The sequence below is a fragment of the Pygoscelis adeliae genome, unplaced genomic scaffold (assembly GCF_000699105.1).
Source record: "Pygoscelis adeliae isolate BGI_AS28 unplaced genomic scaffold, ASM69910v1 Scaffold113, whole genome shotgun sequence".
NCBI lineage: Eukaryota > Metazoa > Chordata > Aves > Sphenisciformes > Spheniscidae > Pygoscelis > Pygoscelis adeliae.
The window spans coordinates 2,213,124-2,238,987 of record NW_008825108.1 but is presented as its reverse complement, the minus strand read 5'-3'; the positions used below and the strand labels follow the sequence as shown (position 1 = coordinate 2,238,987).

The 25,864-nt window shown below is 40.4% G+C and overlaps 2 protein-coding genes across 2 annotated transcripts in view; both read left to right on the top strand.

Moving 5' to 3' along the window:
• The first annotated feature begins 629 nt into the window (after positions 1-629).
• On the top strand, positions 630-3,100 carry RPS16 (ribosomal protein S16). Its single transcript, XM_009327522.1, has 4 exons — positions 630-727; positions 1,508-1,604; positions 2,712-2,759; positions 2,903-3,100. Exons 1-4 carry the CDS (start codon positions 698-700, stop codon positions 3,046-3,048), a joined length of 321 nt encoding a protein of 106 aa, XP_009325797.1. The 5' UTR covers positions 630-697; the 3' UTR covers positions 3,049-3,100.
• A 6,512-nt stretch (positions 3,101-9,612) lies between these two features.
• Positions 9,613-25,864, top strand: part of OTOGL (otogelin-like) — a 99,142-nt gene continuing 82,890 nt past the window's right edge. Inside the window, exons 1-10 of the mRNA XM_009327658.1 lie at positions 9,613-9,664; positions 10,664-10,703; positions 11,795-11,843; positions 14,010-14,070; positions 15,777-15,875; positions 16,577-16,731; positions 19,939-20,060; positions 21,246-21,451; positions 24,232-24,362; positions 24,984-25,090. Of these exons, the coding sequence (XP_009325933.1) occupies positions 9,613-9,664; positions 10,664-10,703; positions 11,795-11,843; positions 14,010-14,070; positions 15,777-15,875; positions 16,577-16,731; positions 19,939-20,060; positions 21,246-21,451; positions 24,232-24,362; positions 24,984-25,090 (1,022 nt within the window). The remainder of the gene's footprint in view (positions 9,665-10,663; positions 10,704-11,794; positions 11,844-14,009; positions 14,071-15,776; positions 15,876-16,576; positions 16,732-19,938; positions 20,061-21,245; positions 21,452-24,231; positions 24,363-24,983; positions 25,091-25,864) is intronic.

Genomic DNA, 25,864 nt, shown 5'->3' with positions numbered 1-25,864 from the left:
GGGGCCGGAGGGCCAGCGGTGGCGAGGCCTGCTCGGCAGCCACGTGTCCTGCTCCGTAGGTGCCGGAGCGCGTCGCGCCCCCGGGGCCGTGCGGAAGCGGGGGGAAAGATTAGCTCTCTAGGGGAGTGGGCCCGGGTCCTCTGGGTCGGAGCTCTGCCCTCTCTCTCGGGAGTACTCGTGAGCGGCCGTCGTCCTCAGGCCGCAGGGGCCGGGGTCAACATTGCCAGTGTCCGAGAGCCTGGTTACCCGGCGGTGGGGGTGGGAAGGTGAAGATCGATCTCTACTGCTGGGATCCAGTGGCTGAGCTAATTCTCGGTAACGGGCTCTTGTGAGGAAATGAGCCACAAAAATACCGTGCTGCAGAACGGAGAGGGTATCTTTCCCTTATTTATAACTAAATGTTATAACTGTATAGCATTTATAACTATAAACTAAATATAATTTTGTTAAGACGGTGCCTTAAGATTTTGAGTGAATGCCTGAGAATGAAAGGAGTGGTACTGTTTTGTTTAGTGTGAGATGTTAATCTTGGGCATGAAACTAAGACTTTTAGATTGTTAAAATTGACTAGGAATTCACTAGTGCAAAAATGAGGTGCTGCACTAATACACGTTTGGCTTTTTAGAAAACAGCAACTGCTGTTGCCCACTGCAAGAGGGGAAATGGCCTCATTAAAGTGAATGGAAGACCTCTGGAAATGATTGAGCCCAGAACTCTGCAGTATAAAGTAAGCATCCCTCCAGCCTCCCCCACCACCCTTGGATATTAAAATACTATTATGCAGATAATTGCTTGGCGGTGGAGAAAAATTGCTTGCCCTATTGACAGTACTACATTTTTGGTTGTGTGTTACCTGATCACTTGAAACGTAGACACTGTTACGAAAATTCAGAAAAACATCTTTTTATGATTGTCTTGTTGGGAGGGGTGGGGTTTTTTTTTCTTAATTGGATTAATGTGTATTAATGTAACATGAAGTATTTTCAGTACTTCACATCCGCTTTTTAAATTGAAATGGGTGACTTAAACCCCTCCTTTTAAAAAGATTCTTTAGGGCTTAACACAGTAGCTGTTTGAATACTGCTGAGAGAATCTAAACTGACTAGATAAATATAAAGTGTAATAAATAGTGGACAAAACCACCCACAAATTACTTCAGGTCTTCAATTTTAATAACTTGATTTATTTTTCTAGTGCTATTGTAATTGTGGCATTCTACTTAAGCTATTCCCTTGCTCTTAATTCCCATGTACATATGCTTTGCTATTAAGGTTTTTGAAACTTTAAAAAAAAATATTCAAGACTTCAGTAAGTTTATTTTACAACAGTAGTAGTAGATGTCAAAGAACTCTGCAAGAAGTGTGCCTAACTTGGGTGTGTGCTTGTAAAATCAAGGCTCCGCTTTTCAGAACATTGGATAACTTCACATTTGGGAAACCTCCTGCAGGCTCTAATCCTTGTTGTCTCTGATCACAAGTGAATTTTCTTACTGCGTTTTGTTTCTCAGCTGCTTGAACCTGTCCTCCTCCTGGGGAAGGAACGGTTTGCTGGTGTTGACATCAGAGTCCGCGTAAAGGGTGGTGGCCATGTAGCACAAATCTACGGTACGATTTTGCGTGGGATCTTTGGTGTGGGCTAGAACAAGTCAAGCCACATACTTACGAGGCTTGAGTTTAGAATAGGAACTTGCGCATCGTGATGTTCTGTTTCTTTTTCACTTCTTATTAAGGGCTTATGGGTTATATTGTATGTGCAGAGCTATAACATCTAGAATAAATTGTTGAAATTCTGAGGAAATACGAGGAAATGATCTTTGTGTCTTGCAGTGTGACAGGGCAGTTGAAGCGGAGCTGAGCAGAAAGATTTTGGGAGGGGAAAAGGGGATTTATTATTAGAAATTTTACCTTTAGTTCTAAATTTCCATGTTGTTCAGAAGCATCCTTCAGCTGGCCTGCAAAGCTAGGTAGTTTTTTCCCTTGCAGAGCAGACTGAGAACGTACTTGCATTAGCTGTTGATAGAGTTGCTCTTTACAAATGATAGATTTGTTCTGCTGTTACAGTTCGGGTATAGGTTAGTGAAGTGGAGCTGAAGCTGCATGAAGAGCAGCGACGTGTTTCAGTCTCAAAGTTGACTGCATTCATTTTTTCAGAAAATTCAGATTTTCACCAAAGTCCTGATCTTCACATTCTGACAGATAACAGCCTAACAAAATCTTTGCGGTTATGCCCGTACTCCTGGTTTGAGTTCTGATTACTGTGTTACTGTGCTGTAGTCTTGCTTTATTGAGATATGCTAGAAGAACTGCTCATACCATCCTATTGTCCCTTTTGCCTCCTTAGTCTTGGAACACACCGATCAATTTTATCCTTGTTGAAAAGCATAGGCGTTTCGGAGGATTGTGTTTCTAAGGGTTTTGGAAGTTGACTGCTTGTAGGTAGAAGATGAACCTACGTTAGTACTCTGAAGAGAAGGTGATCAGGACTGCTGGCAGTTGTCAAATCAACAAGTGAACTGCAGGTGGCCTCTTGGCACAGATTTCTTCAGATTTGCCAAAGTAAAGCTCACGTGGAATATGTGGGAGGGGAGGTTAAGGAGGGGAAGGACAATCTGGCAGAAAACAAGACAGCAAGTTTCTCAGATAACTGGCACTTTGTGTTTAAGTTTTAAATACATTTGCAATCCTTACTGATCCATTATCTTTTTTTAACAGCTATCCGTCAAGCTATTTCCAAAGCACTGGTGGCTTACTATCAAAAATGTAAGTTGTTTTGATTGTTTTATTAGCCTTAAGTGGAAATGTATGGCTTCTGGTAGTTTTGGTGCAAAAAATGTTAATATGGGTTTGTTCCATGTGAAACTTCTTAAACTGAAGATTTTTTTAAATTTTTTTTTTTTTAACAGATGTTGATGAAGCTTCCAAGAAAGAGATCAAGGATATTCTAATCCAGTATGACAGGACTCTGCTGGTGGCAGATCCTCGCCGTTGTGAATCCAAGAAATTTGGAGGACCTGGTGCTCGTGCGCGCTACCAGAAGTCTTACCGTTAAAACTGTTCTACAGTCATGTGACAGTCAATAAACATAAAGAGAATTTGATACATTTCATGTTTCTAAATTGCGTTTTTCTATGTGGGTAAATAGATTTTTCACGGTGTGTTAAGATTGATACACAAATTGATTGGTATGAAGGTAAAATCAGAGGGCTGCTGGCGGTTCTCTTTTTATCCTTTCATAGTAAGTAAGTCTAGATAGATAGGGTCGTGGGAATAAAGAAGAGCTTTTTCCTGATAATGAATATGTGGTTATCAGAACATAAAGAAGGCTTACATCCTGTTTTTTGTGGGTATGTGCAACAGCGTAGCAGTTCATTAATGCGGAGTTCAATCTTCGCCTTTCTGGTAAATCTAAACAAAGGTGGACCTTTTCCAGTACCTGGATGGCCACTCTTCATGGTGGTGTGAACCGACGTGAGTAGCCCATGTTCTTCCCACGTGACAACGTCTGTCTCAGCCTGGTTACAGACTTAGTAGTCCATAATGCACGAGAGTGTGGATCTGACTCCTAGCTGGTAACTTGTATATCGTGTGTTACGTGACCTGCTTTAGTATGCCGTCCTAGCGTAACGCGGCATATTATTAAGCATCTTTCCGCATACACTTCAGCACTGGCAGTTTGTGTTCTCGCAAAGGGCTTCTCTTGTCCTTGAATATTCACCTGAAATAACCACACTGAGAGGGAAGTTCCAAACACTGCTGTGGAATACTGCATAGCAATGAGTACTGTCCGTCTGCACAAACTGCTTCTGTTTGTGCTTGCTTAGTGTTTAGTGGCAAGGAATTTATCCCCTTGAGGGTAACTCCCTCAACATAGCGCTGAAGTGGGTATTCAGGCAGCTGTTCTGAAGTTTGTATTTAAAGTTTACGTTGTCAAAACCAAAGTAATTATGGGGGCAGGGGAGGGAGGCTTATTGAACTCTTGCCATACCAGATACTACCGAGACAAGAGTTTTCTGGATTAGTATGTCTAAATGTAGGAAACTTTTTTTCTTTAAATAACAAACCCCATATATTCTGTATAAAGAATAGTATTTTGTAAATGTAAAATGTAAAAAGGATTTTGTGTTACAAATAAGATTGGGTCTAAATTACTCATCCTTCAACCACGTGTTCACACAGCACAAGCACAGAGGGATGTAGACCTGGAGAAAAATGTCAAATGATTTAATAAAAAGAAAAATCCCTGTGGAAGTCTGACAGTTGCTTATGTCATGGGCTAGGTGAGGCACTTTGAAGGCCTTGGGGAAGTAAGCAGGAAAAACCTGGAGTTGAAAATATGACTAATTTTCAAAGGTCTAGCTAGGGTGTGTTTGCATCAAACATGAAATGTTGGAGAAGTTCCAGCTTCTCATTCATTGAAACTGAAGATTTTTGTTCTGGAAGTGATCTCCCGGGGACAAAAGAAGGGTAAAGTTCTGTTTAAGACATGGGATGTGCCAAGAAAAGGCTGTTGGAAAGGCTAATTCTGTCTCTTGGAAGAGTTGCAAGTAATTGAGGCCTTGGATGTGAGCTGACCCACCAAGCATGGGAACAGTCCTGGACTGTTGTTTTCCTATGTTTGAAAACCAGTTTGGAGAGGAACTGGAAGAAACATTGGAGACTAAGCGACTGAGAGCCTAGCTTCTGCTGTATTGCTTTCGAAGCCTGCTATTTTTGTGTCTATCATTGTACACCAATAGTGAAACTGTTACAGGAGCACCTTGATCCTTGAGATTTTTGTTGGGCTTTCTACTAATGTGGTATTTCTTCTCTCACTTGTTTAACAGTAGGTCATTTCAGCGTACCCAGTCAACACAAAGCTAAACCAGCTTCCTTTGTGAGTTGGGTTGGGGAATTGGAAAGAATAGTACAATTTTGCCCTTTTGCTCTAGTTTAGGTAAAATGGTGTTCGTGGCTTTTTATAAATGTTAATATTTGTTCAGCCTAGAGAAGAGAAGGCTTCGGGGAGACCTTACTGCAGCCTATCAGTACTTAAAGGGGGCTTTTAAAAAAGATGGCGGCAAACTTTTAGCAGGGCCTGTTGCGACAGGACAAGGGGGAATGGCTTTATGCTAAAGGGGGGTAGATTTAGACTAGATAGAAGGAAGAAATTTTTTACGCTGAGGGTGGTGAAACACTGGCCCAGGTTGCCCAGAGAGGTGGTGGATGCCCCATCCCTGGAAACATTCAAGGTCAGGTTGGCCGGGGCTCTGGGCAACCTGATCTAGTTGAAGATGTCCCTGCCCACGGCAGGGGGGTTGGACTAGGTGGCCTTTAGAGGTCCCTTCCAAACCAAACCATTCTATGATTCTATGATTTGTTATGATGTCTCTGCTTTTTCTGTAGAAAGGCATTTAAGGCATCCTCACTGAAGTGTAGTTATTCAAGAGTTAAAATGTGTAACTTGAACAAATTCCTTCTGAAAAGGAAATCTCCATCCATCTCCCATTTTAGCTGTCAGCGTCTGCCACAAAATACTGCATTACATGACCTGAATAGAACTAGAACACTTATTCAAAGCCCTCACACTCCCATTGAAATGGAGGGGACTGCTGTATATTCTATTGCCAATTTACATACCAGGATTTTTTGTCTTACACTAAGTGAATGAGAGATTCTATTCCAGACACTTGCTGTCTCTTTGGCAAGATGCATGGTTTGCTTTCCTCAGTCCCCGCTTTCTGCACCCTTAGATAGGACCCATTTCTTGTCCAGTGAGTTCCTCAGAGTTTCTACCTTGTAGTAGAGTTGCTCTTGGGCTGCTGAAAACTGCGATGTTCTGCCTCCTAGCCTGGCTTTCTAAGGAAAAGATGCTATGCAGGGCTAACTTCAAATTTGGTTACTTGAATTCCTGTGAGTTTTGTGAAAACTGGCATCTTGATAGATGTTAATTAGCTTCAGCTGAGGAAAAATAATCCTTCTAGTTGTTTGGCTCGTGCGGTGACTGAAAAGCAATGGCTCACTCGTTGCTTCGGAAATGTGTACTGGCCTGCCAGTTGGCACATGCGTACCCTGTGCCGTGGCTTGTCCAAAACTGATTCTTGCCTAGTTGTTAGAGCAGTCAGACGGAGGGAAAAAGAGAGGACACAAAATTACTGTGGTGTGAAACTCAGGGAGGCAGGGGGAGATGCAATACCTGATGCCAGTAACCTTAGGGGTGGATTTTGCAGTTAGTGGGAAACCTGATGTATCAGTTTTTCTGCCCACAGAACAGCTTGTAGCAATTGGGGATTTTTGTTTTGCTGTTCTTTTATGGAAATGCTGAAAATAAAACTCGCATTGCTACTAATATATCCAGAGATGATATCTGCATGTCATTTCTCCAACGAAAAGGCTCTTAGCATAATAAAAATGCTTTCTGAACTGAACTCTGATCCTATAAAAATGCCCCATTAATCCTGTAGAGTGATGTCATCCCCACAGACTTGCTTTCTAAATGAGAAACGTTCATGGAATCGGGCTGGTGTCTGCCTGGGTGGCTGAAGATTTTTATTCTGAACGGTTACTTACTGATCACCCACTAGAGGGCTTAACTTCACTGGGGAAGCATAACTACCGTGAAGTTTGAAGGTGTAAGGAGAAAACCTGTTCATACAAATGTTTCCTTTCCTGATGTCCTGATTCTGCAGGGATGGCAATCAAGCTCTTGCCATTGAGCATCCGCTCTGGCCAGGGACACACTTCCACAGAGAAATAATGACAGTTTGATCTTCAAGCCCCTAGCGAGGTTCTTCAGCATCCGTGGAGGTGGTTCTTGGAAAAGAAGAAATGCCCCTAACCTCGTATTGTCCAGCTCTTTCATTAGTTTCACTGATGCTAATGCTTAGGAAGATCAGGTGCGCACATCAAAATGTGACCTCACTTGAACTCTTCGTTGAAAATACCAGTTCAATGAAGGCTGGAGTGTGAGCTCTAAAAAGCACCATGTTTTGTTAATGATGACAGGGGATCCAATTCCAAACCAGGGCAAGCTTGTACCCGTGGCACTGAAGGCAGTTATTTTCTCTCCCATGGTTTATAATCCTGATAAACTGTGTAACCTGTCTAGAAAATTAAGTCATCTCAAATGTTATGTTGGAAAATTTGGGGCAAATTAATTTTAACTGTAATAAATATATTAACATTGAAATGTTTAGATTTTATTTTTAAAGAAAAATCTGTAACTTAAAAATGTAACACTAGCATTTTTAAAGTCTGGACCAGTGAGTTCTGTATTGTGTTTGTTTTCTTACAAAAGTGATTATTTGCTAATGCATTTTTTCTGTTCAAACTTTTCAGAAGTCCCAATCTGTGAGTATTCTACTACTTGTGTAGATAATGTGTGTCGTTGCCTCGATATAATTTGATTCATTTTTTTAAATCTCTTTCTTAATATAGACCTCTGAGTTACAGTTCAGTGTACTTGGCTGAATAATTCTTTTCCCTTATTAGCTAACATCCTTCATGTGCTTGGGACTGTGCTGTTTCCTACCCTGCCTTGAGTGGAGATATCCAGACCTAATGAAACCTATTGCTCTAACTCTTACAAAGCCCCTTTGCAGCTGATGAGGCTTGGCCTACTTTTTAAATATTAGGAGTTAAACAACTGTGAAATAGTAACATGCACCAAATATTCCCTCAACTTTGCTATAGAAAAATTGTAAAGAGAAAAAAAAGGTTATTTTTGATAGTTTCTGTTGAACCAAAAGAATTCATTTATATTAATGGAAAGATTTATTTGTGAAGCTGCATATGAAGCATGATGTGAAATACGGTCTTGAGGAAGGGAAGAATCCCAGATCAGATTTCTCAGAAGAGTTTGAAACAGTTTCTAAACCAGACTTAGCTTGAAACTAAGGTAACACGGAGACTGGTAATGGAATTCGGAATCTCTAATGCTTGGGTTCATCTCAGGTTGAGAGCAACCTAAGGCATCATCCTCTAAGAGTAGGTTTATGTGAAATGTTGAGTAGCCTCTGCCTCCTCCTATAAGATAGGTGCCCATGTAGTAGTTCACAGTCTGTGAGTAGTGTGTTAATTTGGATCAGGAACTCAATTCTTTCGCTTCTGTTTGCAGTCTGGAGTAGTTTTGGACCACACGGAGCAGATGAAACTACGCTGGGAGATGCAGTCCAGCTGCAGATAAGCAGCCAGTCCATGGGACCAGCCCATAGCTAGCCAGAAGTAAAATCAAAGCAGAAAACCTCTTGAAATGCCAATTATGTGAATGCCAGCTTCTCAGATCCAACAGTAATAAAAATAATTCTTAAGCAACACTCCAAACACAGTGTAGTGTTATAATATATATCAGTTTGCAATAAGTACCCTTGGGCCACCAGTGATCCTGAACCTGCATGAGTACTGTTGGCTGCTGGGTGGACACAGGGTTTTGTCTCCGTCTGTGGCTGGAGAGGTTGAGTGTTTTCCTTTGCCTTCTCTTCTAGTCCAGCCGGGGAGCGGGGAAGAGAAAGGGCTAGAAGAAATGATGGGAGAACTTCTACCCAAGACAGGCTGTCAACTTCTGAATTTTATTTTGGTCCAAACCTACCTTCTGTAGCATGCGCAGGAGGTCTCACAAAGCACATCCTAGTGGAGGGTTAGGCAAAAGATAGGCTTCGCAAAATAAAATGAGTAGTAGCAGTTTAAATTAGCATTATATGTGTCTTTAAAACTGCGCTTTTTAATGATTCTGTTAATGTTAGGGTAAAGCAAGTAAGATTTTTCTGTCTTTAAATATGATCATTTTTAATTTTGCTGAAATTATATTTTTGTATTTTAATGAAAATTAGAAACAAAACCCATTGGCCCTATTGACTTCTTTCTCCTTTTTGCTAATATGAAGTTTTCATAACATGTTTTATTAAAAATGAAATATAATTATCCTCTGGGAAGCCTTCTTTTGTGATATAAGAAAATTATACACAAAAATGTATCTAAAATATTCTTAAAAATCCAGGTGTATTATTTAATGGAAGTTCATGTCTCTCCTTTTAGAACAGATAAGGAACATGAATATGATAATCTCTAAGACCATCTGGTTATAATTTATACAGTAGCATCATTGCAGGGTCTTGCAAAAATATTTCACTGTAATAAGCAGTAAAGGGCAGCACTCAGCGCAAGCCTCAAAGCACACAAAGGTGTGTGACGACTGAAGGAACTCTCAAACCATCGTGACATGGCAACATTTCTATGTCATTGTCTGCTATGTTATAAAGGGCCGATTCAATTCAACAGAGGAGTAATACTCGCAGGTCTGGTGAAAGTGTAACTAATACAGACTCTGCTGAGGAGTTACCATGCATTACCAATGAGAGACATGCAGCCAGAAAGTTGCATGCAACGCTTGCAAAGCTCCTGAAGGTGTATGTAGCTACCAAGCTTGATGTCTCCTTTTCTTTTCCTTTTTTGCATTTCCAACTATCTAACTTTTAGAGGATTTTTAGAGGATTAAAAGGATTAAATCCTTTTTAGAGGATTTAAACACACTGTAGAAATACATAGTTCTAAGATGCCATCGTAATCAAAGCCATTAATTTGGATAAATTTCCTATTACTAAGTTATACTGAAATGAACGTTGTGGGAAAGCTCAATTTAATGATACTGTGGAGTATATTCTTGCTTCATTCACTGCTGTCCTCTTTGCAAGGTAAGAACTTTATTCCATTTTTGTAGTAATACTAACTTTTAAAAAGATTTTTCTAAATATTTCAATAATACGTCTTCTTATTTTTCTATCATTATAAAGCAATTTTTTCAAACCTTGCTGGAATTCATAAATAAAAAAGTTTTTTAACACAGGTTAGAAAACTATATATCACCATTCTCTCTCACAGGTGTAGAAACTAAAATATAGCTCTTACTTTTTTTTTAAAGACACATTTTTATGTCTGAATTTGATACAAAACAATTGTTAGGACTGAAATTCAAGTTTCTTGGCTTTCTTGCCATTATTGCCAGACGAGTAAGCATATAATGATTTTCAGTGGGGTGTGATTTTATTCGATCAGACTGCACCTGCAGTTTGTTTAAGCATTTTTAGAATGCTAGGGTAAATAATCACTCTTCTGGTTATAGAAACGATCCTACTTTCTATGTAATGCAAATGGATCTTGTAGACAGTTTTCCTGCAGCAATTATAAATATTTCTAAGGCAATATGAGAAAGAAGGGTATTTTTTGTTTCTTTGGTTTGTTTTTCTTTTAAAGCATGGACTCTAGAGCATTTTAAGTGCACTGCAATTGAGTTTTACAAGTAACATTCAGAAAATGATTACAGGTAACCACCCTGGAAGTTTGATTCTGGAACACTCTGAGCACCTCTCGTATTTTATCAATCAGTTTTGTTCTGAGCCTCTGAAGAACTATGAACTCTTTGCTCTTCTTCATGGTAGCACATACCAGAACTGAGACCGTGGAAACTTGCAGGTGATGAGTACGTGAGAGAATCAAACTCTCAGAAAGGAAAGCATGTAGTGCTACATCCCTTGGAAATCTAAAAAGTTCATGTAAAGATGCCCTGGAAAACCTAGGCTCATTAAAGAACAAAATTCAATAGTGGTGTTTGAAACTTGACAAACTGTTGTTTGCCAAGTGCAGAGTGAGGCTGTAGAAAAAACATTTTAACTTGATGACTTTTTAATCTACAGGATCTTATTGCAAGCTTTCTCTTTTGAGAAGAACTTCAAGGTAAGTTTTTATTCCTTATTTGTCAAGTCCTACAAACAGAACAAGAATGAATAAGTGTGACGCAGTGCAAGTTAGAAAGTAAAATACAGCCTTGAATTCGACATGTAAAATGTCATGTACATGTACATTGGATGTAAAACACACTTTCAGAATGTTTACAACTCTTTCCAAAGAAATTACATAAAGGGCATGGGTCCTCTGTTTGAAAAATGGAGGTCCTTATGAAAAATTATACTTCTATGGTCTCAAGAGAGCTTAGAGGAATAATGGAATGAAACCAGGATGAGATCATGTTTTCATGACTGGAAAAATACATTAAATGAGTATCCTTCTACAGTTTTAATTGCATGATAAAATCCTAGCTGCTATTTGAAGCACAGAAAAGTAAGTGCTATACAGCCTTAAAATAAACATTTTCAATACAAGTTTTCATGTAGAAGCCGAAATCCAAACAAACCCCAAACTAGGGAATGTTCCTGATCCCATTGAATTAAATGGGAACTATGCCATCAATTTCAATGGAAGCATCCAGTCGGACATAGCTTTGGATGTCTAATGACCTCTAATACATCTAGCGAACACACACGCATGTCAAATGATATGCCATCTTGGACTGTTGATAAAACTAAGTATGTTTTATAGTTTGATGCCCTTGTTTCTAAACTTAATCACAAACTTAAGTCAGCTACAGCTGGACAGTCATCTCTTGCTATTAAAAGTACCATCACAGTATATTCAAATGACACTTGGGGAACTCGCAGCCACTCACACGCAGCGTCAAGTAAATATGAAGCCGCTTTACAATTTTGTATCCCGTCATGTCAGCCTATTTTGCCTATTTACATGTCCCCCACAAGCTCCAGGTACCTCCCTGTCCAAGCAGAGATCGGAGTGCTGCCCAATTCTGTAAAATGAGACCACGAAAGGAAAAGAAAGAAAAAAAAAAAATCACCTTTTAAAATGTTAACCCAAAAAAGACCTCTTTGATAAAGTGATGGTAATCAGAGAGAAACACTTCTCTCTGGGGAGCTGCTTATTCAGGTTGCTCCAGGGACCTTTGATTATACAAGATCCTTTTTGTTTTCTTCCAGAAATGAGTTTAATGCAACTCGACAGAAAAGAGATCTCGTAACAGCCGAGGTAGGTTATACCTCCAAAAAGGGGAGGGAGGGGAAACCCTTCCCCCTTTCCTGCTCCGGGCCTTTGCCGTCCTTACAAAGGAGCCTTTGTGGGGAGAAGGGCCGCGGTAACAGGAGGACAGTGAGGAGGAGCAGCTATTCCCTACCTGCTTGCCCCCCGCCTGAGCCCGTGGCCTCATGCCTTCATTCACTCTCAGCAAAGCGCCTAGTGGGCAACCCACCTTGACGAGCCGACTGACGCACACCACGGGAAATAAAACCACGATGCCTCTGTCTTTTGTGAGGGTGAACAGAGAGCCCCGGAAAGCTGTTAGTGTTTGGTGACAGGCACAATGGCGGCACCACCGGCAAGGCTCCCTCCCGCACGTGGTGTGGTGGCAGGTCCGGCCTGGCCCTGGTTCCCACCGCCCTGGCCCACCGCTGCCTCAACACTGCATTCTGGCAATGTTACGCTGCAATTTAATAGTAAATGGGGGAATCTTGTTCCCCCGCTGGTACACGTCTCAGGCTATGGAGCCCAAGCAAGGGCTGTTCGATGGGGGCAGGCGGGAAGCCCAAGGCGGTCCCTCCTCACGGTCTTGCGGGGAGCTTGCAGCCAAACCATGGATGATTTTCTCCGAGTCCCTTTGAGATATACGTGCCTCCTGACCGAGTCAGAAGGTAGCTGGTATGAAACGCTGCGCTGAGGTGAACTGAGCCTCTGAGGGAAACGGGCCCTCGGGACTGATGGTGTCCCAGGAGGGCCTTCGGCAGGAAAGTGCTGTCGCAGCAAGGACGCTCTACCTCCCCGAAATAACACAAAGGCCAAAAGCCACTTTCCTGAGGAGGATGGCTCAGAGTAACAGGGGAAATGGAAATGGGTCGTCTTGTGCCACGGTCATGGGGACCAGGAATAGTTTTGGTGCAGGGGCCTTCCAGGTGATTTGATGCAGTCCATTTCAGGTTGATTTTAGAGAGATTGTGCTACTTGGATACATCCCACAAGGTATTTCCAGTTGGAAAAGGGAAGTTTTTATGTCACTGTATGAGGCATTAGTAAGACTTAACCTAACCTGTTCCTTGTGCAGTGCCATTCACTTTGAGATCCATTAGTTCAAACTCCAGACATGGAGAATGACTGGCGGCAGGAGGGAAGAAAGAAATTAGCTTACCAGCGAAGACTTAAACAGTTTGTTTTGCTTAGTCGTGCAGCTGAAGGCTGGCGTATATGTCTGTGGGGAGCACAGAAGGGTAACTGTTTTCTCATAGAACATCAGAGAGGGAATAAATAAAAACCACAGGGAAGAAGAGCTATTTCAGCAAAAGGGCCAAGCTTTATTAAAAAAAAGGATTTAAACTGGCCATGAATAAATGTAAGAGGGAAATAGTTAACTACCCAGCACTTCACCCTGGTAAATTTTCCAATCAGACTAGTGGGGGCAAAAACCCCAGAGTGCTTTCAGCCTGGAATGGGATCAGTTCTTGGAAGGGACGATGCGACGTGACAAGCTGCAGTAGCAGAGTGCTGGGTCAGATCCAGGGCTTCCTTATGGTCCGATGCTCCCTGGTTCCTAAACAAGACAGGAAGCAGATCAGGCAGATCCACCTCCTCTTTTTTTTGGGATGAACTAAATGCAATTCTGAAGGATCTCAAGGAGAACATGAAATCCATCGCAGCTGGAGTGGCCACAGTGGGATGATCGGGGTGAGGCACGGAGCATGAGTTAAGAGAGTGGATAAAATGGAGGGATATCACATCTTCGACCTCTCCAACTATTGGTATTTGAAAGAAGTGAAAAGGTCAGGAGTGCTCTCTGGCCCCTCAGTCTTCCTTCCAAATGTAAATGCAAAACTTCCCAGGTGGAGCCCCGCTGGTTCATTGGCACTGCAGGGGATGGAGAAGAGGCCAGCGGTGATCCCACAGTGCAGCTGTATCCTTCCCAATTCCCCCAGAAGCCATGCTTCTCCTCCCCACTGTGCTGGTTGCTGCAGTCACTGCCTTCCCCACTGGCCCAGGCTGCCGATCCCTCCTGCAGCGCAAGGGGCTGTGCCATGTGCTGGCTGAGCTGCAAATCACTCTTCTGTATTAAAAGTCCCAACCCAATGTTAGGCTGCAAGGCCTCAGGCTCGTATCAGCTCGTTTGTAAAGCACAAACACCCTGATTTTGCTTTTACGTTTCTCTGACAGATTCAAGCTGCCTCTCCTTGGTCGCACCTTCATGGGCCCTTGATGCGGAGTCCGCCGGGAGGTCAGTGCTGTGCTCCTCACCCGCAGGAGGAGAGATGGTCCTGAAAATGCTGCCTTCCTACCAGCTCTCCTGTGTTACCGTGGGTTGTGGAAGCCCTCCTCATTATGTCCCCTGCAAAACCCTGCCCTGTCTCATTTTCTCCTTTTATCCATGTTAAATCATGGAAAATCCCTGTTAAAATTGTACTTTCAAAATAATGCCTTACAACCAAATCTGAACAGCTGACTAAGCCAATCCTTTGATTATTTTTTTTTTTAAAGTTTAGTTCCATTGCAATTTTTCTTTTCTGCCACTTTTTCTGGCCTTGGCAGAGGGTGTAAGTATGTCTGAGAGGCGTGTGACTGGTTATGTGAAAGGACAGGGGTGCTCAGGCAATGAGCACGCAGCAGCTCCTGGAGGGTTTTAAGCATTGCACAAACATGTAAAGCAGGTCCAAGTTACAGAAGTTGTTTTGCAGAAAAGTTCAGTTGTATGCAACTGAAATTTGGTATCCTTCTTGGAAAATACGTATGCCTGGGTAGGTGCTTTCTGTTGTGTTTTTCCATGTAATTGAATATATGTAATTTTACAGCTCACAACTCTAACAACGACAAAGAAGTTTTCCACATTAGTGCTGTTCTATAAACAGTATTTGCTGCTTTGTCGGTATTTTCAGAGTATCTGTGTATATTTGGAAAGCAATTCTTAAATGGAAAAAATTCAAAACTAAGCATGGAAAGGAGTTTCCACAGTGAAGGCTGATGTTCTTAATCGCTGGTAACTTCTATGTGTACTTTACTGTAAAGGTCCCATTTTGTTCCCATTTAATGTCACTAGCAGCTTTACCATGGCTTCATTGGGAGTGGAAGGGCCTGTTTATTTCATTTACTTCCTGCGTTTTGCAATGCTTTTTAATCTCTGTCAACAAGATTGTAAGCGCTTGTATCTAGGGTTTTAATCCTCCCCCAAGAAAGAAAGCAACTATCTGCAAAACCTGATGAAATTTTGCTTTGGGACTACATTTCTTCTCCACTTTTGGAGAACTATGATTTAGACCCACCTCAGCGAATGGTTAGTAGATGACAGTGAGGTCTTAGCTTCCAAACAGACTATAAAACCCTTTAATGAAGCTGCTTTTGGAAACAATTACTAATTATAACATGAAACAAGCCATTCCCATGGAATCTTAAGTCTCTGACTTCAGTCACCTCTTAAGCAGAAATAACCTTTTAACTGACTTTTTTTTAGCATGGGGGGAAGGTTATTTATGATTGGTTTTGACTTTGTAAATTATATATTCTGGGCTGCTCATAAGCTGAATGTACCCTTTGCTGTAATGCTTAGGAGGGAGGAGCTGAATATATGTATAAATTGTGCTGAATTTAGTAAATTAGAATAATCTGTGTCCTGTGTATTTCGAGATCAGCAGGGCTGGGATTTGGTTTCTTTACATGGGAACTTGACCTTTTGTTTGCTGGGAGGAGGTTGACCTTTTGCTCCTTTGTTAGTTTACAAGTCTCAAACCAAACGAGAGAGAACCTTGCTTCTCTTTTAACCAAGGAACACAAAGGGTAAAATTAAGTAAATGTTAAAAACTGAAGATTGTTGTTGTTAATTTTCTTAGCTAATATAGCTGCTTATGATTTAAAAATAAACATTTAATGTGGATCTCTCAGCCTGTTTGCAAAATACTGTATCTACTAAAAGGCTGCTATGCTTCCTTACAGGTTCATGTCCTCAGGAGTGCCTTAATGGAGCAGCCTGCACAGAGGCAGGTGACTGTGACTGTCAGTTATTTCAGGCTCAAGGAAGCAGGTGCCAAATTGGTAAGTTTTGGGCCAAAAGAGTCAAGTTTCAGCTTCAAGTGAGATTTAAGGTGCAGGTTTTTAAAACAATACTGTTAACAGCATATTTGTGATTCCTCTGTAATAGGACTGTCATTCCACTAGTAGCTAAGAGGATTAAAATGATATGCGTTAGGGATATATATAGAGCAACATAAGGAATGCCTACATTTTAGCACTTGGGCTGTAATGGTACATAGATACCATAACAGATAGATCACTGTCTAGTACATCAGTAGCTAGCCAGGTTTTTTATAGTTAGTTGAACAACCAAAAAGTCACTGCATTTTTCTAACAAACTGTGACTTACCGCAAATAAAATTACCAACTATTTCAATGCACTGGTTTCTGGAATCTGCTGTATGTAGGGATCAACAAGAAGAATTGTTTTCCAGGATCTGCAGTAGATCTAAATCCCTTGCCTCTACCTATAATTAAAATGTCTTCACTGAAGAAAATTAAAAACTTATGATGATCGCATGTGACTAAAACTGCAGCCTAAACATTAAAAAAAAAGTACTGACTTCATTTAAAGCTGAAGAAATGAGGTTATCTTTTGTCCTTGCTATGTATTTCCTTTATAAGCTCTTACTTCCTTTCTGAGCTCTTACTTTTGTAGCTGCCTGTGACACTGTCAATTTTTGATTATCGTGCTTGTTGTAAACTCAGTGTGTTCTCTCCAGTACCTAACACTGGTAAGGACCGAGATGGGATTTGCAAATCATGGGGACAGTATCATTTTGAAACATTTGATGGCATCTACTACTACTTCCCAGGAAATTGCTCCTATATTTTTGCAAAAGACTGCAGTACTCCAGCACCCCAGTACACTGTTTGGGTAAGTATGTCTGTAGCTCACATAAATATGTCTTTCATCGTAAGTAAAATAAGTAGAGAGACAATAAATGGATCAAACTGTTGCATTGCTTACTTAAATATAAGACTATGCCGCTGGAAAATGTCTAAGCCTATGTGCAGTAACTCAAAACACTGATGAAATGATAATCAACAGAGTCAGTATATTAAAAATAGTATTACTTACTTCCCCTATCCTAAAAAGGATCTCTGATCTCTGATCTCTCCTTTCTGGGAGCAAAAGTGGGTCTTAAAGCAGACCTTGGAAACTTCAATAAACTTTAGCTGTCAGATTGTACAAAAACTTGAGCTGCTGAGTAAAGTGCAAACAGCTGTCACCTGCCTGATAGCTGGGCACCTGAGCGTACCGGGCCCCGATTCACAGCCATCGGCACGTTACGGGGAGCTGCCTCCCTGGCCCATGGAAAACTCTGTCCCCTCTGGGGATTTGCATTCTAATTTTGGATTACCTCTACATCACGCAGAGAAGATTAACAGCTCAAAAGCCTTCATATTGACCTGTGTATGGGAGGCACTCTTTTTAGTAATTTCCTCAAGTTGCTGAGTATCCACGGTTAATGACTTTGGGTCAGGGAGAGTTCAAACCTATACCCTCTTTGAAGGAAGATGCCCTATTTATCAGGCTATTGGTTACTGTGGGGAGAGCATACGAGCTCATTATGTTACTTTTTACACAATGGTTGGGGTTTGGTGCTGATTGGGCAGGGGAAAGGGGACAAGAGGGGTCCTAATTCTGAGCTGTGGTGGTCACAGTGCTTGCAGGGGCAAGGGCAGACCTAGATGCTGATTTCTGCTCCAAGGACTAGTTTTCATTTATAAACACGACCTCCTCTCCGCCCAGATAATAGCATCTAGTGAAGATAAATCTGCCATTAAAACTGCCATTTCTATTCACTCAGGATATAGACAGATGCTGTTACATCCGCCTTCCATGATTTCATTTTAATTCTTTGGATTCTGTGTGCAGCTATGATCTTTTAGGAGTTTTCAGAAAATGCTGTAGCAAAGCCCAAGATTATATTAAAATCTAGAATCAATATTTCAGTGGATTCCAGGTGCTCTGGAAAGAGAGAAACTAACATTCAATTGCTGGAACAAATGTCATGTTTTGCTAAAAACTGAAAATGTTTACTCAGTAAAGTCATAAGTAATGTTGAAGCACTGCAGTCACTACAGGCTGGGCAAGAGAGAGCCAAGACCCTTGCCAAATCCTCACATTATGGTCCTTCTGGCTTTAATAATCCACCTCTCTAGAGAAGAAAACACAGGAATTATTCTGATTTTCCTTGATTGTGTTTCTGTCTTGGGCCAGGTTTACATAGAAACCATCTGTCAATACTAGTAACATTTATGATGTCTTTAATTATGATTTTCTTTATACATGTAAAAACTCTAATGCTTTTCCTGGTTTGGTTTATTTCACTCAAAGAGGCAGTAACTGGTTTTTACTTCCAGGATTAAGTGTCAGTGTAGGAAGATTAATTCGAGGACGTGTTAGCACTATATGTGTTTGCCAACAGACCTTTTCTACAAAACCGATAGCTCTAGTTACTTTTACAGCCTCCATTACTTATGTTGGCAAAACATTTCCCAGTTACTAATCTATTTAGCTTTACAGCACTGTCAAGTAAACTGGTAATGCAACTCCCATCCTTCTCAGAGAATGGTGACACACATAGTCATAGGAGTCATATTTGAGCTATCTAAACTCTATCTACATTTTTATTTACATAATGGTAGGTATCTAAGATTCACAACACATTCCCCTGTCTCCTCAGTGGTGTCTAAAACCAGCTCACATGCTTTTGAAGCACGTAGTCTAGGGCATCCTGTAGGTTTGAGTGGCTCAGCCCCACTGAGATTAATGAAAGCTGTTGAAGTTTTGCTCAAGCCCTTGGAGTAGGTATGTGCTTAAAACTCACTTAGACTATGTGAGTCTAATTCAAAACTGTGTAGTAGTTAATTGCTTAGAGCATATGCACAGAAAGTTGGAGACCTATATCCCTATCATCAATTAGAGTAAATCTGAACCCACAGTTTTCAAGTCCTGAGAGCATGCCCTGGCCAACGAGAGCTGTATGGTCTCTGGGGAAAAGGACCTTCCTGCAGGAGTTGTACTCTGCCACGCCGAAGGCTGGGAATGCAAAGGAAGTCTGACTTCAGGGGTAGCCTCCTTTTTGCCAAACTATAAAAAGGAAGAGCACTGGCTTATCATGCCTGTTCCAAGGTCTGATTACACATTTTTTATGCGAGATCTAGTTTTATGCCATAAAACTGTAGACATGCTGAGATAGGAGTTGCACGGTTTTCATTTCTGGAAGCATGCATCTGAGATCTGTTCAACACCTCTCTCTGGTAGTGGGCAGTCATGGAAGTCATACATTGCCAATATCTGAGCCACAGTTCTGCAAATCTCTCTCTGGCTGACTGAAACTTTTATTTCCATTGTTGTGTTCAAACTAGGGAAGCTGATACGCGATTCAGACCAATGCCCTGGCTCACTATACTATATATGCATAATGGGGAGAGGCAGACTTCAGAAAAGCCTGCCCTTCTCCATTAGCAGGGCTGGAAAGCCAGTGCAAAATGGGTTTTAACAGATCCACATAAGTTAGATGCCTGCAGTAATTCGTGGGAACACTCCAAAATCTCAACAAATCCTGAGTGGTTCAGGAAGGCATGTTGCAGTTCATCTGGTGCCAGTCTCAGCTGGCATGGAGAATGCTGGTATTACTCTGAGGTTTTGTATTGGTTTGTAGTCCCCTCTTGTAGATCAGACCTCTAGAAAGAGAACAACAGGGGTGTCTCCTCAGTGCAAATAACAAGCTCCTATGTTGGCAGTTATAAGATAGCTCACTACAGTGTGAAGTTCATCTACGTAAAATACCCGAGTATTTTATCCAGTATTTAAACCACTGTCTTGTGATGCTTTGTGCTATTAAACAGTTGCTGTATTTGTATTTCTCAGTAGTATTTGGTAGCGTGAACTTCTAGTTTTGTGTATCTTTGTAATTGTGACTTTTTTATATTCTAAGTATTTATTTGTAAAGCTCTTTCAGTGATTAGTGCAAAGAAATGTAAAATATCATACATGAGTTTATGAAAAATTGCATGAAATTATTGAGAACAAACCTTTTTTCTTATTGTGTGTATATTTTTCACCTCTAAGGTTCATAACAGTCCTCACTGTTATGGTTCAGTATATACTTGTCAGAGGTCCATCAGCTTATTTTTTTCAAACCTAGAAGAAATAACTATTTCAGGACATGAAGTAAGAAAAGAAGGAATCAAGTAAGTGTTATAATGTGGGTTTTAAGATTTTATTGCAAAAAGATAGCGTGGAGTTTGGGAAATTGATGCTTTTTACACCAGCCAGAGAAAATAATTTGATATATATCTTTATTGATCCCTCGCTGTTCTGTATTGGGGCTGATAGAGCTCCAACGTGAGCAGATGTGCTGGTGCTGATGTAATACCTGAGTGAGGATAGCATACACTCCCCACAGGAAACTTGTGTTCAACTTCTCAGCTGTAACCTAACAATTACCCATCCCTACTTTGTATAGACAAAGTCTGCATCAGACAATTGTAGCTAATTCTTGGTGCATCCTGATACCATTTTGAACAGGGCAGTCATTATTTATTCTTTGTAGCTGTACTTAATGTAAGACATAATCTACTTCTAGACAAGTCTGAATTGGTTGAATCAAAGATCTTAAGTCCCCTTTGCCCCTTTGGGGCAAAAACTTCACAAAACATCTCAAGGTACATCAAACTCCCAAATTTACCAGTTGTTTAATAAGTAAAAAGATGAGTGCAAGGCTATCAGAAGTATGTTTTACTGGCTGATAAAGTACGGAAAATTTCAAAGAGTTGTTAAGGTGTTCTTGCCATCCCCTTTGATGTAATGCTATAGCCGTTAGCACCTGAGACTGATAGCTACAGTGATGCTGTTCATCCCAACAGAAGCAACTTTGGAAGATTAGGATTAGATCCATGCTGCAATATTATTGTCCAGCAGTCTTTGACGAAAGAAGGAAAATACATAGTATTTTCTGTACTGCAAGTTCCTCCATTTGCAGACGTCTAACCCAGTGAAGACCCTGTGCCCAGAAGGGCTGCTGGTGGCCACAGTGTCACATAGCTCCTTGCACAACGCAGCATGCTCATGAAATCACGTATTCCTCAACGTGCCCATGCTGGGCTTTGAAAATGAAGATTCATTATTCTTTCAGGCTTATAATTGGCACAACTGATAGAGATATAAAGCAGAAAAGCATTCATTTTTGATGGTCGATATAGAGCAGTAAACAGAAGAAAAGATAGTAAAAACATGATGAAGAATTGAATGGAAGTGACTGTATACACCTGTGAAAAAGGGCTTAGTGAGTTAGAAGGTGATGTTTTATGTGGTATTTTTCTAGCACTAACCTCATCTCATCTGAGATCTTTGAAGCAGGCTGTTTATTTTTCCAGATTAATGTTGCCTCAGACAGTTGGAAATGCTTTCCTTGAGAGACTGGCTGACTATATTCTGGTGAAGACTACCTTTGGCTTTTCTCTTGCTTGGGATGGAAACTCTGGTATTTATGTTAAGCTGACAGAAGATCATAAGGGAAAACCTTGTGGCCTCTGTGGGAATTTTAATGGCAATAAATATGATGACCTGATACTGCAAAATAGTAAGTAAATAGCTTAGAAATACACCCTTACCTTGTGTGAACAGCTTCCATGTTCACTTTAAATATAATACTGTAAAAAGGCAGAATTCTGTTTCAGTTATTTCAGTAGAAAATAGAATATCTGCTCTACTTTTCCTCATCGTTAAAGATGCTAAGGGAAAAGGTCCCAATTCAAGAAAGTATTTATATGTATGCTTAAGCCTTTTCTTGCTCAGCAAAGCACTTGGGGTATGTTTATCTTAGCTGATGAAAGTGCCTTCAAATAATAAATAAATAAACAAATGCTTGTGGTTTTCTCTATGTTTAAGGATGGAGGGAGAAGGAGAGAAGAGCCAAAATATTAACATTTGGAAAAAGCACCATCTCGAGTCATTCGTTTATATGAGCATCATAAAAATGCTAGTTGAAATATGTAAATTTCAAAGCTGTTGCCAGGGAGTTCCTTATATCTCTCTGTTGGTATGGTGTATCATGGGCCCCCGACTACCCTGTGGGATGAGGAGTTGCCCAGTGCTGCGTCTGAGGCAGAGATGACTTGCAAAGCTGGTAGAATATTCTGTAGTCTGTGTAGAGAATACTCTATAGGGACTTTTGTCCTACTTGCAACTAATGTGAAAAAAAAAAAAAGAACAAGCTTGAGAATATGAGGAATATTTTTCTCAGTCTCTGATAAAACCAAAGATAGGACTGTTTTACTGTTACCATTAATTGCTGAGAGAATCTAGTCCCATGGCCCAGCATATTCTTAAGTCGCAAAAGTTATCTCACTGTAACTTTTTTCCCCTCCTCTGTTTTTCCCCATTTTTTATGGTTGATAGCAGAGATTTTTGACTTTCTAAGTGAAGATGCAGTGTACCTATCTTTGTATAGTCTTTAAAAATCTGCCCAATATAAATTTCTCATACCTCTTCTGCCATGAGAGCAGCAAGTTCCCCGTTTCATGCATTACCTTCTGCACACCAGAGTATAGTATGTTTAATAACTAGTTAAAACTAGTGATCTGTAACAATGGAGAAAAATGGAGTTTGGATGAGATCATGAATTTACACGGTCTCTAAAAAATAGTAATTTCAATATCTTTAAATGTATTATCTGTTATAGAAGACTTCCAGCTCTTAGCTTTCTTCATTTCCAGAGCTACTCTTCTTCACCAGCATCATTTCTTCTAGCATTTTTTCTTTATCAGAAGTGATAGTATTATTGCTGTGTACAATTGAGAGTGCTATAAATCATTTTAACCTTGAACCAGTTGTATAACATGGTGCCTTGACTCTGTGCAAATACAAAGCACGAAGTTCTGATACCTTCACAAGAATAGACTGCTACTTCAAATTACTTCTAAGCCGCAACATTTTTCTAAGTGTTTCCAAATCTTATAAATCATTTGGGATGATGGTTTATCTCCCCCAGCTAAACTACTTCCCCCAGTAGTGTAAGGGAAGCTCTTACATCAATCCTGAGTCTTCCGGAATCTGAATGCTCTCTATTTGCAATGCCCCAAATAAATAAGTTGCTGAGAGGCAGGTAATACTCCATTTCAAAGCACAGTTTAAAAACAAACTCATTTTCTGTTTCTTTATCTTCATCTTTAACGGCATCTTTGTATTTCTTCAATATACAAGGCTGTATCTGTGTATAAAACTGTTTCAAGGACAGTGATTTTATTTTGTGGCATTTTTTGAGGACTTAGAAATTTTTTTCAAGCCATGTCAAAATGTAAATAAAATATTTTTAATGTTTTTGCAGAAGCAGAGTTATGTCAACAGGTTCACCTCTAGACCAAAACCCAGCTTTTTATGTTTGGGAAGGGTTTTCTGCATAAAGAACTATTCTGTAAGAGAGGGAGAAATGTCTTAAGTATCCTTGGCTCTTAAGTAAAATAGACTGGTGGTTAGGATCTTATCTTTGTTTATTTGTGGAGGTCCAAGTACAAATATCTGTTTAGTGTGCTTGCGGGCTTTCCACATTGCAGAGTGTCAAACTTTGTACATCTTGTGCTAGAAGAAGTTAGATTAAGTTTTGGATAATACAGCCCTGTGAAAAAAACTGTAGCTGATTTCATTTCAATACCCTGTCTCCTAACCATGCATAGATATAGATAAGCATAGCATAGATACCGATTACTGTAAGATTCTTCAAGGCTGGGGCAATGTACCCTTTTTAACGTACTTATGAACACAGAGAAAATGTAATATTTAGGTCTTGCTGCAAAGATATGGAAAGTTTGGGTCTGTTTCTTTACTGCCAACCTTCTTGTATGTTCGTGTATCTTCCTCAGCCTGTTGCCATGACTTCCAGTCATGCATCTCGTTCATTAATTCTCCCATGCTCATGCTGTGAGAAGAGCTGGGCATGTAGTGGCGTGTTTGTTGCAGGGCTTTTCTGCAGCAAGGGAAAAGGAGGGAGATAATAGTGCTAACTGACCTTTGTGAAACATGACGAAAGCCTTAAATTGTTGTAAAGAAATGTATTTTTTCTTAAGTATTCAATGCATGATGCTTGTCCTTGTTTGTGTATTTGTTATAAAATTGTCAGTGATTGCACTTAAAAAAAATCCCAACCTTGTCATATACTTTTAATCTTTTCATGTAAATGTAGTATAAAATACTACCTGCAATTAAAAAAGAAAAATAACATTCTTCTACACCACCCGTACTCTGAACATATCTGTAACTGACGTAATGAGCACATTGAAAAACTACCAGAAATTTCCAAGCTGTCTTTTGCGTTTCTGTTGGCAATTTTTTTTTCCTGGATGCTCTTCCAATGTTTTCATGCAGTCGGTGAACATACAGAAGACATTGCTGAATTTGCAAATAGCTGGGCTGTGCAAACCTCAGATGACGTAGCTTGTGTACCTGCTGCCTCAGATTTTTCCAGTCCTTGCTCAGCTGATGCAGAATCCACTGAGGTAAATTAATCGTGGTTTTTTAATATATATATATGTGTGTGTGTGTGTGTATATTCTTAATCTTCACTGCCTGGTGATAGTACAAGAATCTAGCAATATACACGATGTTGTAAAAAGCCTTAAATGCATTGAGGCTTTGAGAAAGGGAAGATTCAGATCAGAACTGCTGCTAGGCAATGTCTGAAGATCTTCAGAAGTTTAGCTTAAAAGTACAAAGGCTCAGATAGGATGTGCCAAGTGGCACAGGTCTGCTGGCAGAGCTCTTCATTGCTGCATTAAACTAGGGTTCAGTTTCCAGTCCTGGCATCTTACACCGCATTATATTGGAAATTGTGAAATACTGCAGAAGTAACATGCTTAGCTCCTGCATTGACACAAAATGCTTTTGTTTTTTCATCCCAGCTGGTTTAGGAGCAGCATGCAATCAAGCCAGCCTAGGCAGAGAGGACAAATTTTAGAAAGAATAATAAAGGAGACATAATAATAAATTGAGACTGTAAGATTCTCAAATTTTAATGGGGATATAAAGGACCCTAGATTAGGGAAACAAAGCTAAAAAGGATTATGCTTGTTCAGAAAGTATTTGCTAACTGTTGTTTACTGATTCTCTTTAATGTGCAGGACATATTCTTCAAGTGCCAAATATTCCTACAGTTTCCTTTTCTCAGCTGTCATGAAAGCATAGATCCATATTCTTATATTTCTAGCTGTATGAATGATCTTTGCAGGTAAGACTGGAGTTCTTGTATATTTAGTTTTGACGCCTGAAATGAATGCTCACTGTTTCATTTGAGACCAGAACTGAGCAGCATTGAGGGAAGTTAGGAGGAACCAAGCTGCGACAGAACAAGGGGGAATGACTTTAAACTAAAGGGGGTTAGATATAGACTAGATATAAGGAAGAAATTTTTTATGCTGAGGGTGGTGAAGCACTGGCACAGGTTGCCCAGAGAGGTGGTGGATGCCCCATCCCTGGAAACATTCAAGGTCAGGCTGGACGGGGCTCTGAGCAACCTGATCTAGTTGAAGATGTCCCTGCCCATGGCAGGGGGGTTGGACTAGATGACCTTTAAAGGTCTCTTCCAACCCAAACTGTTCTATGATTCTATGATTTTAAGTTCAAATCAAAAGAGAAGGGGTTTCTCAGTGGGTGATTTAGTGTGGTAACAAAGGGCACGGAACCAGCCTGCCAAGGGATATTTTTATTGCTAAAGGTTTACATGGATTCAAGGAAATACTAGACACATACATGGAAGAGAAAATCCATGGAGAATCACTAATGACAAAAGAGGAGCTGCTAATCACAAAACGCCTGAAACCTGTATATGGAGGTCCTGAATCAAAAATACATGGAGATGATACTAGGGGGAAATATCAATGATACTGGAGGAGTTGGACCATTTGTCTGACACAGTTGGACTGTTTTTATGAGCAATCACTATGGTTCAAATTAATAGAATTTTTCAAAATTGCTTTATTTATGTAAATTCAGAGTTGTCAAA

Bases quoted from the DNA above. Each gene is read 5' to 3' on its own strand.
- RPS16 (XM_009327522.1), top strand. From the start codon at position 698: ATGATTGAGCCCAGAACTCTGCAGTATAAA. The intron at 728-1,507 runs GTAAGCATCCCT...TTTGTTTCTCAG, and splicing joins CCAGAACTCTGCAGTATAAA to CTGCTTGAACCTGTCCTCCT. The intron at 1,605-2,711 runs GTACGATTTTGC...TTTTTTTAACAG, and splicing joins CCATGTAGCACAAATCTACG to CTATCCGTCAAGCTATTTCC.